Raw genomic sequence first — 13,244 nt, 5'->3', positions numbered from 1 at the left:
GCCGTCTCTGGGGATGCACAGAGTTGGACACGACTGAGGCGACTTAGCAGCCTCCGGAAGCCTGCGTCGCATCGCTCCAGCATGTGCTCTTCAGACTCTCCCCCAGCGCTGCCTGGCTATGCAGGCTGGATGGCGTCCCCGCTTTGAGCCAGCTGAGGACAGGCACCTTGTCTTCCCTGACATCCAGCCTCTGGGGTCATTCATCCTGGAACTCTGCTGAAAGGATGAATTGCTGACTGAATGAAAAGTTCTGAGCCAGCTGCTGCTGGTGTTTCTAAAGGCTGACAATATTTACGCAGGAAAATGGAAAGAGAGAGGCCTGTGGAGACTGAGGGAGAAGGGCTGCCCCCGTCCTCCTTCTGCGATCTGCCTCTTCACTCTCTGCTGGGAAGAGGCCACTACTCAGGGAACTGTGAGTTATAAACCAGAGAGGATGGGGCGGGCCAATTTGGAAACTGGACCAGGCTGAGCAATTAAAATAATTTCTCATTCTGAGAGCCTCTGTCAGGAAGTTGATACTCATTTTGTTTTATATATCACAACGGATATATCTGGTCTTTCCTACAAAATGACGTCAGAGAGGTTTCCCCCCCCCACTATCGATGATCTTAGAACTGAAGAGTAAACCCTGCTGAAACATTTTTAAAGGAGCTAGGAAGGAAAGAAAAGTAGATCTCTGATGCTTTAATAAAGGTATCTCTCATTATAAGCTCCCATGAAGCCTGGGCTGTGGCTGAAATGACTATTAGCACATATGGAAGAAACTGCAAACCTACTGTTTGCTGAATGAATCTTAGCATGTGGCCTTTCCTGCCATAAGAACGCCCTTTTCCCGGTCACACTACTACCTCCTTGCCACCTTTCACCTGTACTCTAGATGCTCTAGGGTGCAGGAGCATATGATATGCTTCCGCAATTTCACCACCTTTCAGAGTATTAGAAATGCCTCCCTGAACGGGGCCCTCACTACATCTAAAACTGGGGGGAGGGATACAAAAAAGAAAGGAGAGGGGACTGCTTCAATCGAGTTATAATCAAGGAGAGAGAGTCTCCTGGCTTTTAGAGGAAATCTCGGGTAAGTCCTCTTATTAAAGCATGCCATCTCTCCCACTCACCAAAAGCCAAACTCAAAATTTTTAAAAATGGGACTTCCTTGGCGGTCCAGTGGTTAAAACTTGACCTTCCAATTCAGGGGGTGCAGGTTTGATCACTGGTCAGGGAACTAAGACGCCACATGCCTCGAGAGAGGGATGAAAACAAAACAGAAACAATATTGCAAAAAATTCAATAAAGACTTTAAAAAATAGTCCACATCAAAAAAAAATTAATTATAGCCAACCTAGAAGTGATTAGAATCTTCTTTTGTAACATCCATATTTTTATGGGTGACACTGTTATAACTATAGAGAGTTTGACAATGGTACCCAACACCATTGAGATTAGAAGAGCTTAAGACACTCCTGGTGGTTCAGAAGGTAAAGAATCTGCCTGCAATATGGGAGACCCAGGTTCACTGCCTGGGTTGGGAAGATCCCCTGGAAAAGGAAATGGCAACCCACTCCAGTACTCTTGACTGGAGAATTCCATGAACAGAGGAGCATGGTGGCTACAGTCCATGGGGTCGCAAAGAGTCAGACACAACTGAGCTGCTAACACACACACACACACACACACACACACACACACACAAGACACCCAGTAGTGTCCACAAGGGGACAGTATGTCACCTAGAAGCCACTATAGCTTCTGTTATCAAAACAATTTCATTCCAGTAGTCTGACCTCAAGTCTCTCAGACTTTGCTTTATTCTGGCTTCCCTGCATTTAACTTTAGCATCCAGTGAAATAAAGGGGATAAAACACCTGTCTTCAACAATAGCATTTATAATGCAAGTGGGATATAATTGTATGGATTTCAAGTGCAAGAAAAAACCACTTTATAGCTGGGCGTGCTTTTTGTACAGACCTAATTCAGAGCTTCAGAATTATATGTTAGATAATGTTTTCATTATATAATGACAGGAGTCTTTGTTTTTCAGAAAATCATCTCAAGTGGAGTATTTTTAAAGTTTCAGACCAAGACAGACATATCTGAAAACTCCAGATAACTGAATCAATTGAGTCAAATAATTAATTCTCCCTCTTACACTTCTGTAAGTATAAACACAACCTTAGAGCTCATCAATGGTCAAAATTCAACAAGCTCTCATGGAAAGCTCATACTTGTAATATTTTCCTACATACTGTGGTCAGTTCCCTATGCCGGCCCTCGGTTTCCACAGGCGTGCACTTTCTTACCATGGATTGTGCCGGGTAAAGGGGGTGGGTGTTGGGATTTAGAGCTCTCAAGAAAGACTGTTCAGGATCTCCCCAAAGCAAGAAGTTAGCTAAAGGTTTGGAAACTTAAAGAAACAGAGAAAGTTTGTTTTTCCTTCTGCTACTGAAGACTAAAAGAAATTGGAGGAACTAGGATTTTTTTATTTTTTGAAAGGTCACTGGATATTTGTATCTCAATCAAGACTTGACCTCCCACCCTCACTATTCATTTCTCAAATAAACGCTTGAGGAGACACAAATGAGAAACAGTAGCTAACCCCCAAAAGTAAGCTATTTGTATTTTAATTTAAAAATACTAATTAAGAGCTTTCCTGGTGGCTCAGTGGCAAAAAGTACACCTGCCAGTGCAGGAGACACAGCTTTGAGTCTTGATCCGGGAAGATCCCACATGCTACAGAGCAATAAAGCCCATGTGCCACAACTATGGAGCCTGTGCTCTGGAGCCCTCATGCTGCAACTACTGAGCCCTCATGCTGCAACTACTGAGCCCTTGCAACCTAGAGCCCATGTGCCGCAACAAGAGACGCCACCACAATGAGAAGCCCACACACTGCACCTAGAGTAGCCCCTACTCACAACTAGAGAAAACCCCACACAGCAACGAAGACCCAGCACAGTCACAAAAATTAAAAAAAAAATTTTAAGCACTAATTTAAAATTACTACTTTTTAATTAAAAAAGAGAAGAATCTACATATGACATTTGCAACTTCCCAAGCACTTGGGGGTTTGTGATCTGTAAAATTAAGATTCTCACCCAGTGGAGTACCACCTCCTAAGGCTCCCTCCCAGCCCTCCCCACCACACCCTGCCCCCTCACCACATCAGTAGGAAAAGAAGAGAAGGGAAGGACAGAAGATGAACTTCTATCAGGAAGTAAAGATATATAACACATCACTAATACCCAGAGCAAGAAGCAGTGACAGCTGGTACTTGGAAATCTTGCTGGATCAAAGTCTTTCTAAGCCAAATATACATTTTCTGCACGCACACATAGCACACACAGAAATCAAAGAGTGTTGCAAAAGTACCAACTTAACTGTAAGGCTTTCAGCTTTTCAGGCAGCTGAAAAAGTGCTAGCTTTCCATATTAATGGCCCATCCATCAAATGAAGTAGCACTCGTGGGGGCCGGTGGTGGCTCAGCAGGGGAAAGTACAGACAGCCTGGGTGGCCCTACACTGGTTCTTCATTTTCCTGATCACTGTGGAGCAGGACCTGCAACCCCGGGCGAGCAAGTGAGAAGACTTTGTCCCCCAAGGGCTTTTCCCTGAGGCTAAGCGTGTCACCTGCACTCATGCATTTTGTTCCACCCTGCAAGCCCTGCACTCTTTGAGAGGGCAGGGCCAGCAGTTCTCCATAAGTTTTATAAGGAACAGACCACACTGAGCCTGTGACCATTCCCACACTGATCTGCAGCCCTGCCTCCACTCTGCCTGACTCCCTCCTTCCTCCCAACACCTTCACCTCTGCAGTGAGAAAGGGAAGAAAGTGATGCTTCAGGTCAGTCCTGGAATAAAGTGGGCAAGAACTGAAAGCAGAAAAAGAAAAGGAAAAAAAGGAGAAGGTCACAAAATTCAAAAGACAAGTTTTCCATTTAGAAAGAGCTGAATGTATGAAATAGGAATGTGAAGGCAAAGAACTTTCTCCAGTCAACCCCACATTGAGTGTAACTCTCAGTGGAAGAGGTGAAAGCTATTCAGTGAGCAATGACCTAGTAGTAACAATTAATGCCCCAAAAAGTGGACTCAGCAATTCTTTATTAAATCTTTAGAACAAGATGAAGTGCAGAAATCAGGGAAAAAATATTTATTACCTATTGGAGTGTACAGAAAGGCTAAAACTCTAGAAGAGAAATGGAAAAAAAAAAACCCACATTTCAGTGAAATTGTAAAGCAAGAAAAACCAAGTCTGCCTAACTCACGCAATGTCACAGGAGCATACCACCTGCAAAACAGGGGCACCTAACCCACACGGGGTCTGCAATGCTTCAAACTCAGGAAATATGGGCTGAAAGTCAGCCAATCAGGGCAAAATACAAGCTACGAGTCAGCCAATCAGGACAAAGTACAAGCTAGGAGTAAGCCAATCAAGGCAAAGGTACTCAGAAAACAGTAGTAAGCTTTACTTCTGGATCATTGAGAAGTTCTTGTCATACAGGGAAAACTGACAATACTCTGCCAAAGCTTGCATAATTTATTTCACCTGAGACTTCTATCTGCCTTAGTGTTCTGTTCCCTCCTCTGAGTATCTGATGAAACATTAACTCAGCAGTTTGTATTTGTAAAAAGTCCAGTCTATCGCCCTCATTTCAGTGACCTAAATTGTGGGTAAGGAGCTATATAGCCCATGGGCTAAGAAGTTTTCATATTTGTAAATGGTTGAGGGGGACAAAAATCAAAAGAACAGTATTTTATATTAAATGAAATTAAATGTCAGTGCTTTTGTTGTTTTATTTAAACACAGCGATGCTTATTCATGTGTGTATCATCTATGGCTTTTTGCGCTAACACCGCAGAATTAAGTAGTTGCCACAGACAAATGTAGTTCAAATAGCCTAACATATGTACTACCTGGGCCTCAGCAGAAAACGTCAATTCTGCTCTAGATACCTAGAGACTTAACAGTCACAGTTTTGACCCCTAAGTCGGTCAGAACGCAGAACACTTTGGGAAAGGCGCAGCAGTGGGGTAGGGGGAGCTGAAACGTGAAACAACTGGCTTGCTTCGCATGATGGGGACGTGCCCTGGACACCCACCCAGGCCCCTGGGGGCACTCACCAGTAGAAATGCTCCTCCACCATCTTAGTCACTGCCCTGGAGATGGCTCTTTCATGAGGACCAAGGTTTTTGTTTAAATTCACTCCAAGTTTCTCTTCCAGAAAGTCAATTATGAATTCTGTCCCGGAAACTTTTTCATGATTATATTCAATCCAAGGCATTTTCCCTTGAGCAGAGAGTTTTCCACCAAAATAATTCTAAGCAGAGTAAATTGTAGAGAGAAAAGCAAAGTTTTATTTAAACTTCACTGTATGGTTAACAGAAACAAACATCCCAACAGTATATTTGATAGTGACTGCACTATTCAAGTGAATGGAATCAGCATAAAAACTCTTAAGGGGATAAACAGTTAATCTGGGGAAAAAAAGGTTTATCTCACATGAAAATATTACTTTACTCCCGTGCATTTTATCATGGGTTCTGGCTTGTGTGTGCTTAGTCGTTCAGTTGTGTCCGACTCTTTGCGACCCTATGGAATGTAGCCTGCGGGTCCTCTGTCCCTGGTGATTCTCCAGGCCAGAATACTGAAGTGGGTTGCCATGCCCTTCTTCAGGAGATCTTCCCAACCCAGGGATTGAGCCCAGGTCTCCCACATTGCAGGCAGATTCTTTACCATCTGAGCCACCAGGGAAGCCCTTACTGTTCTGGCTTACTGGTTTGTTTGTTGTTGTGTTTTTTTTTGTTTTTTTTTTTTAAAAAAAAGCAGAAAGGAAGGTGAGAGCTGAAATGATCTTCATCCTGGTCAGAGTCAGTCTAATTATAATGTATGAACAATCCAAAAACACAGAAACTGAAAATAAACCATAAGGAGGCATATACTGATTGGGCTGCTGATCAGAAACTTCACTTGGAACAGTACCTTACACTTGAAAATGCTTATCATAATACCACTATATTGCAAACAAGTGGTCCCAGAAATTACAACAGTGGGATATAACAAAGTGTGCCCAACAGACTCAATTCCAGTGCCTAAGGAAATGCAGATTCCTAGGCCCACACCCAGATCACTGAGTTAGAATCCATGGAAAGGTGGCCAGAAATCTGTACATTTGACAACCTCCCTTTGATTCATACCCACACTAGAAGTCTGTGGTGTCTCAGGGGAGATTCTGATCCCAAAACAGGGTTGGTGGGAGGTGGGGGTGGAGTCAAAGACTTTATAAGCATTGAGAATGACAGGGTAACATCTTCCAATCCCTGTATAAAAAGATCTTAACTACACTGCTGGAGCGGATTCTGTGATAATGATTGTATTTATTCAATTGCTTTTCTCAATAAATTTGGACTATGTGAATCTCAAAGTTGATTTTTAAATCTGAATCCAGTTTGGGGTGGTCTACACAGCTTAATCAGAGTATTACAAACTTCTCATACTTCAGACAAGTCAATAGTTTGGATACTATAGACTAGTAGCCAAATGTTAGTTCCTGTGCAGGAAACTGAACTCTCAGACACTGCTGACGGGAATGTAAAACAGCACAACCATTTTGAAACCATTTGTTAATTTCTTAAAAGGTTAAGTACAACCGGTCACTCAATCCAATCATTTCACTCCTAGGTGTTTACCTAAGAGAAAAGAAAGCATATGTCCATGCAAAGACTTGTACATATGCTTTCTCATGGCGGGGGGTGTGTGTGTGCGTGTGCATGTGCGTTCACTTGCTCAGTCTGTGTCTGACTCTTTGTGACCACATGGACTGCAGCCCACCAGGCTTCTCTGTCCATGGAATTTTCCAGCAAGAATACTGAATCGCGTTGCCACTTCCTACTCCAGGAAGCAGGAGACAACATTTTAGAGATACTATGAAAATATCTAAAGATTAGATGAATTCAAAAAATATTTTTAAAAAGAAACACAAAAGTAACCGGCAAAACTAACTGTGAGATGACAGTAATCTTTTTTCCATGAATTTCAATTTTTCTGAATGTTATATTCCTTTTAAAATAAATCTATATAATTTTTAAATAATACTTAATATTCTTTAACTTCCTTAAACATATTAAAGAACACCTGGTCTAATTTTATTTAGTCAACTGCAGTCTAAGAATTGATGCTTTTGAACTGTGATGTTGGAGAAGACTCTTGAGAGTCCCTTGGACTGCAAGGAGATCCAACCAGTCCATCCTAAAGGAGACCAGTCCTGGGTGTTCACTGGAAGGACTGACACTGAAGCTGAAACTCCAATACTTTGGCCACCTCATGCAAAGAGTTGACTCATTGGAAAAGACTCTGATGCTGGGAGGGATTGGGGGAAGGAGGAGAAGGGGACGACAGAGGATGAGATGGCTGGATGGCATCACCAACTCGATAGACGTGAGTCTGAGTGAACTCCGGGAGTTGGTGATGGACAGGGAGGCCTGGAGTACTGCAATTCATGGGGTTGCAAAGAGTCGGACACGACTGAGCGATTGAACTGAACTGGAGTCTGACTGGCCCACCAACAATAGTTTCTGAAAGTAATTTTCAGAAGAATGATGAAGAGGTAAATCCTCTTTATCTTTGCAAAGCTGATGTTTCCCCCTGCAAGTCTGCCCTAGATGAGATTAATGCATCTACACTTACGCTACATTATTAGCACAGCAGTGAAAGGCATAGGCTTTGGGTTTAAAACTCTGGTGCCCTCATTCAGTCCTCATTTGTGTGACCTTGGACCTCCCTGGTCTCTCTTAATCCCCTTGGATTCATCTATATATAATTGGGATAATATGCTATGCCACACTAAATCACGTCAGTAGTGTCCGTCTCTTTGTGACCCTATGGACTGTAGCTCACCAGGCTCCTCTGTCCATGGGATTCTCCAGGCAAGAATACTACAGTGGGTTGCCATGCCCTCCTCCAGGGGAATCTTCCCAACCCAGGAATTGACCCATGTCTCTTATGTCTCCTGCATTAGTAGGCAGGTTCTTTAACACTAGTGCCACCTGGGAAGCCCATTAGGATAATAGCAGCAGCTAAAATTAAATGAGAAAATGCACACAATGTGTTTGACAGAGTGCCTTTATCAGAAGTATTAACATCACCATCCCCATTTCAAAATGGATAACTTGCAACCTTCAGAGAAATCCCAATCTTGGAACTTTGACGTGCTACACTGGCCACAGTGCCCCCAACTTTTCAGTTAAATTTATATCCATTACATTCACAGCACCTCTGGAACCATCTTGAAAGGTCCCCCACTGGGTAAATTTGAGCTAAATTTGAGCACCTTTTGTGGATTATATAACACGTTGAAAAAAAATTCATGCATCCATTATTGTGAATAAGAAATAAATGCATTAGTCTCTGCCCTTGGTTCCCAGCACAGAGCTCCTAAAATCCTTATAAATTCCTAAGTGTTCAGAGCATGAGGAAAACCTTTGTTCTGAGGAGGTGACTCTGAGTGGGCTCCTGGATAAACTGGTCACCAGAAAGACCAAGTCACAGTTAGAAGCTTAGCATTTTCAACCTCCTCCCCCATCCTCCAGAGAGCAGAGAGGGGTTGGACATGGAGTTATTAACTGGTCACAAATACTTGAGGAGGACTTCCCAGGTGGCACTAGTGATAAAGAACCCACCTGCCAATGCAGGAGATGTTAAGAGATGCGGGTTCAATCCTGGGTCAGAATGATCCCCTGGAGGAGGGCATGGCAACCCACTCCAGTATTCTTGCCTGGAGAATCCCATGGACAGAGGAGCCTGGTGGGCTATGGGCCACAGGGTCATAGGGTCATACGGGCCACAGGGTCACAAAGTCAGACATGACTGAAATGACTTAGCACACATGCGCACACTACTTGAGGAAGCCTCCACAAAATCCCCTAAGTATGGGGCTTGAAGAGCCTCCAGGCCAGTGAACACATCCACACTGGGAGGGTGAAACTCCCAAATAGGCAAGAACAGAGTTCCTACTCAGGACCCTCCCACACGTCCCTCTTCATTTAGCTATTCATCTGTATCCTTTATCAAATACTTCAGTAAGCTGGTAAACGTAAGTGCTTCCCTGAGTCCTGTGGGCTGCTCTAGCCTAGTAATCAAACCTAAGGAGGGGTCATTAGAACCTCTGATCTACAGTTGGTTGGTCAGAAGCACAGGTGACAATCTGGGCTTGCAACTTGCATCTAAAGCAGGGGCAGTCTTGTGGGACTTCACCCAGGGAATCTGATGCTGCCTCTGGGTAGCGTCAGGACTGAACTAAAGTGTAGGTTGTCCAGCTGAAGGCAGGGTCGACAGAGGATGAGACAGTTGGATGGCATCACCAACTCAATGGGCATGAGTTTGAGCAAGCTCCAGAAGATGGTGATGGACAGGGAAGCGTCGCATGTTGCAGTCCATGGGGTCGCAAAGTTGCAAAGAGTCAGACACGACTGAGTGACTGAATAACAATGTCCAGCTGGTGTCAGAGAGGACTGACTGCTGTGGGCCTCATGTTTGACCAGAAGTGTCAGAAATGAAGTGTTTCATGTGAGTCGCAAAGGAGACTCATGGGGAGAAACACACAGTAGGGAGGGACTGGTTTCCCCTACACGGAAAGGAAAAATCTGAGTACTTCCCTTTATAACTGCACACTATAGTTTTGTAGAAGAATGTCCTTCTGTTTTGAAGGTGTACCCTAAAGTTTGGAGGGGTGAAGTGTTGAGATTCTTACACCTTATGTTCAAATGTTGCATTAAAAATTTTTTTCATAAAGGTATACATAAAAAGAAGTAAGGGAAAGAAGGCAACATGTTAACAATTGGTGAGTCTAGGGGAAGGGCATATGGATATTCACATACTATTATTTTAACTTGTCTGTAGCTCTGAAAATTTCCAAAACAAAAAGATAGTGGGGTGGTATAGGGCAGGAGGGTGGTGTACAAACAAAAACAGCAAACAAATAGAACATCAGAAGTTAGGGCTAAGAACCAGAGCAGAGAGTTTCAAAAAGAGCCATTTCCTTCTCTTTTCTTTCTCAGATTTAAAAAGAATGATTGTGTGAAATACATGCTTCTTATACAATCAGTTACAGCAAATGATGCAGGTATCTTTATGTGAAAGTCACTCAGTCGTGTCCAACTCTTTGTGACCCTGTGGACTGTAGCCCACCAGGCTCTTCTGTCCATGGGATTCTCCAGCCAGAATACTGAAGTGGGCAGTGATTCCCTTCTCCAGGGGCTCTTCCCGACCGAGAGATCAAACTCAGGTCTCCCTCATTGCAGGCAGATTCTTTACCATCTGAGCCACTAGGGAAGCCCTTTATGTGCTGCTGCTAAGTCGCTTCAGTTGTGTCCGACTCTGTGCGACCCCATAGACGGCAGCCCACCAGGCTCCCCCATCCCTGGGATTCTCCAGGCAAGAACACTGGAGTGCGTTGCCATTTCCTTCTCCAGTGCATGAAAGTGAAAAGTGAAAGTGAAGTCGCTCAGTCGTGTCCGACTCTTAGCAACCGCATGGACTGCAGGCCTACCAGGCTCCTCCATCCATGGGATTTTCCAGGCAAGAGTACTGGATTGGGGTACCTTCACTTTCTCCAGCCCTTTACGTATGTATGTCTAAAAACAAGTATGGAAAGATGCTCAGAAGTATTTGTGATGACAATCTCCAGCTAGTAAGATATCATCGATTTTCATTTTCCACTGACACTTTGCTGAAATTGTTAAAATTCCTATAAGGGCCATATCCTCCAAATGTAATCAGAAAAACAAATGGTAAACTGTTTTCATTTTGGGAAAAAAAAAACCATATCTGCAGGAGCAACTTCATTTTCACTTTTCACTTTCATGCATTGGAGAAGGAAATGGCAACCCACTCCAGTGTTCTTGCCTGGAGAATCCCAAGGACGGGGGAGCCTGGTAGGCTGCCATCTATGGGGTTGCACAGAGTTGGACACGACTGAAGCGACTTAGCAGCAGCAGCAGCAGGACCTCCTTACATCTTTTTGGTAACTTCCTATGAATCTATAATTATAACAAAATGAAGTTTTAAAAGTTCATCTGCCAATATTTATATTCTTATTTTAAAAAGCTAACAACTGCAACTAATACATCAGGCTTTTTAAGAAAACCCTTGTGAGTTCCTACTAATGGTCATCAAATATTTATCCCTGTCTCATTTTGATTAAAAAATAAAAAAAGCTTCAAATATAAAGTCATGCTCTTAGGAACATGACATTTTAATCTTTTTTTAAAAGGCACAGGGCAAAGAAGGGGCAGAGGGTAGTGCTCCCTGGGTTGATGACAAAATACCTCTCTACTGATCCTCCAAGCAGAGAGCCCAAATAGTACTTCCCAGGCATCACCAGCAACAACACAAACCCTCATTGAGGACGCACAAGGTCTCAAAGGATCCCCACCCTCACCCCTGAGACGGGATCAGAGCATCCCTTTCTAAATCATAAAACCATCTTCCTGTTACCTACCCCAATGAACACCCACTTCATCTATTTTCCATAGAGACCTCACAGAAGAAACACTCCAATATCACTCCTTTCATAAAAAATATAACTTAACAGGAAATAATAATTTTAGAAGGGGTAAGCAGTCCCCCTCTTGAAGGTTTCTCTAGGCTTCAGAGCGAGGCATGTGTCCAGCTGCTCCAGCTATACTAACGAAAAGCAGAAGCCTGAAACACGACCAGAGGGGGTTAGGCTGCTGCTAGAGCACTTAGACAGAGAAGGCAATGGCACCCCACTCCAGTACTCTCGCCTGGAAAATCCCAGGGATGGGGGAGCCTGGTGGGCTACAGTCCATGGGGTCACACAGAGTCAGACACGACTGAGCGACTTCACTTTCACTTTCATGCATTGGAGAAGGAAATGGCAACCCATCCAGTGTTCTCGCCTGGAGAATTCCAAGGACGGGGGAGCCTGGTGGGCTGCCATCTATGGGGTCACACACAGTCGGACACAACCGAAGCGACTTAGCAGCAGCAGAGCACTTAGAGCTTGACGGCTTGAAGGCAAGTAAGGAAAGGGCAGGGCTTCCCTGGTGGTCCAGTGGTTAAGAATCTTCCTGCCAATGCAAGGGACACAGATTTGATCCAGGAAGATCCCACATGCCATGAAGCAACGAAGCCCACGCCCCACAGCTCCTGAGCCTGCTCCCTAGAGCCCAGGAGCCACAACAAGAGAAAACCCATGTACAGCAGTGAAGACCCAGTGCATGCAAAAATAAATTTTTTTTTTAGATGGTATCATCTACATTCTTTCTTTTAAAAGAAAAGTATTAGTGTCCAACACTTTGTGATCCCATAGACTGTAGCCCACCAGGCTCCTCTGTCCATGGGATTCTCCAGGGAAGAATACTGGAGTGGGTTGCCATTCCCTTCTCCAAGAGATCTTCCCGACCCAGGGATCAAACCCAGGTCTCCTGCATCGCAGGCAGATTCTTTACTGTCTGAGCCACCAGGGAAGGAAAAGGTAACACAGCATGGCAGCTGCCACACCACTGCCCACGGGATGACTTCATCAAGGATGGGGGGCACAGGAAATCTAGAAAGCCAGGAGAGGCCACAGAGCAGAAAACTCAGGTTCAGACCCTCAGGCCAGAAGTGGTCACAGCTAAACGCAGTGATGTGGCGGGCAGTGATGAGGGACCAGTGGCAAGCGGTCACAGCTAAACGCAGTGATGTGGTGGGCAGTGATGAGGGACCAGTGGCAAGCGGTCACAGCTAAACGCAGTGATGTGGCGGGCAGTGATGAGGGACCAGTGGCAAGCGGTCACAGCTAAACGCAGTGATGTGGCGGGCAGTGATGAGGGACCAGTGGCAAGCGGTCACAGCTAAACACAGTGATGTGGCGGGCAGTGATGAGGGACCAGTGGCAAGCGGTCACAGCTAAACGCAGTGATGTGGTGGGCAGTGATGTGGGACCAGTGGCAAGCGGTCACAGCTAAACGCAGTGATGTGGTGGGCAGTGATGTGGGACCAGTGGCAAGCGGTCACAGCTAAACGGCCGCTGGGGAGCAGTCTCTCCCTCCAATGTGAGTCCCTCAGTGACACACACCTTCAAGCACTGACTGTCCACACCGAGCTGAACAAGGGTCTTTCAAACCCAATTGAACAATGATTCAAGCCTTGTGGAGTCTTTTGCTATTTTCTCCTCCATTGCTGGCTTCCAAAATCCTGAATAATCTCCCTGCCTCTCTGTCCAGACTCACCCCTTGCATTCCAGTTCC

General features: G+C 44.6%; 1 protein-coding gene across 2 annotated transcripts in view; it reads right to left on the bottom strand.

Annotated features, from left to right (window-relative positions):
• The window catches only part of FAXC (failed axon connections homolog, metaxin like GST domain containing), a 74,340-nt gene that overhangs the window by 51,353 nt on the left and 9,743 nt on the right, over positions 1-13,244 (bottom strand). For both annotated transcript variants that reach the window (XM_068985378.1, XM_068985377.1), the window contains one exon: positions 5,115-5,311. In XM_068985378.1, coding sequence (XP_068841479.1) covers positions 5,115-5,311 — 197 coding nt within the window. The remainder of the gene's footprint in view (positions 1-5,114; positions 5,312-13,244) is intronic.

This window comes from Capricornis sumatraensis, chromosome 13 (assembly GCF_032405125.1).
Source record: "Capricornis sumatraensis isolate serow.1 chromosome 13, serow.2, whole genome shotgun sequence".
In the NCBI taxonomy this organism is placed as follows: Eukaryota; Metazoa; Chordata; class Mammalia; order Artiodactyla; family Bovidae; genus Capricornis; species Capricornis sumatraensis.
This window is presented reverse-complemented; position numbering and strand designations above follow the sequence as displayed.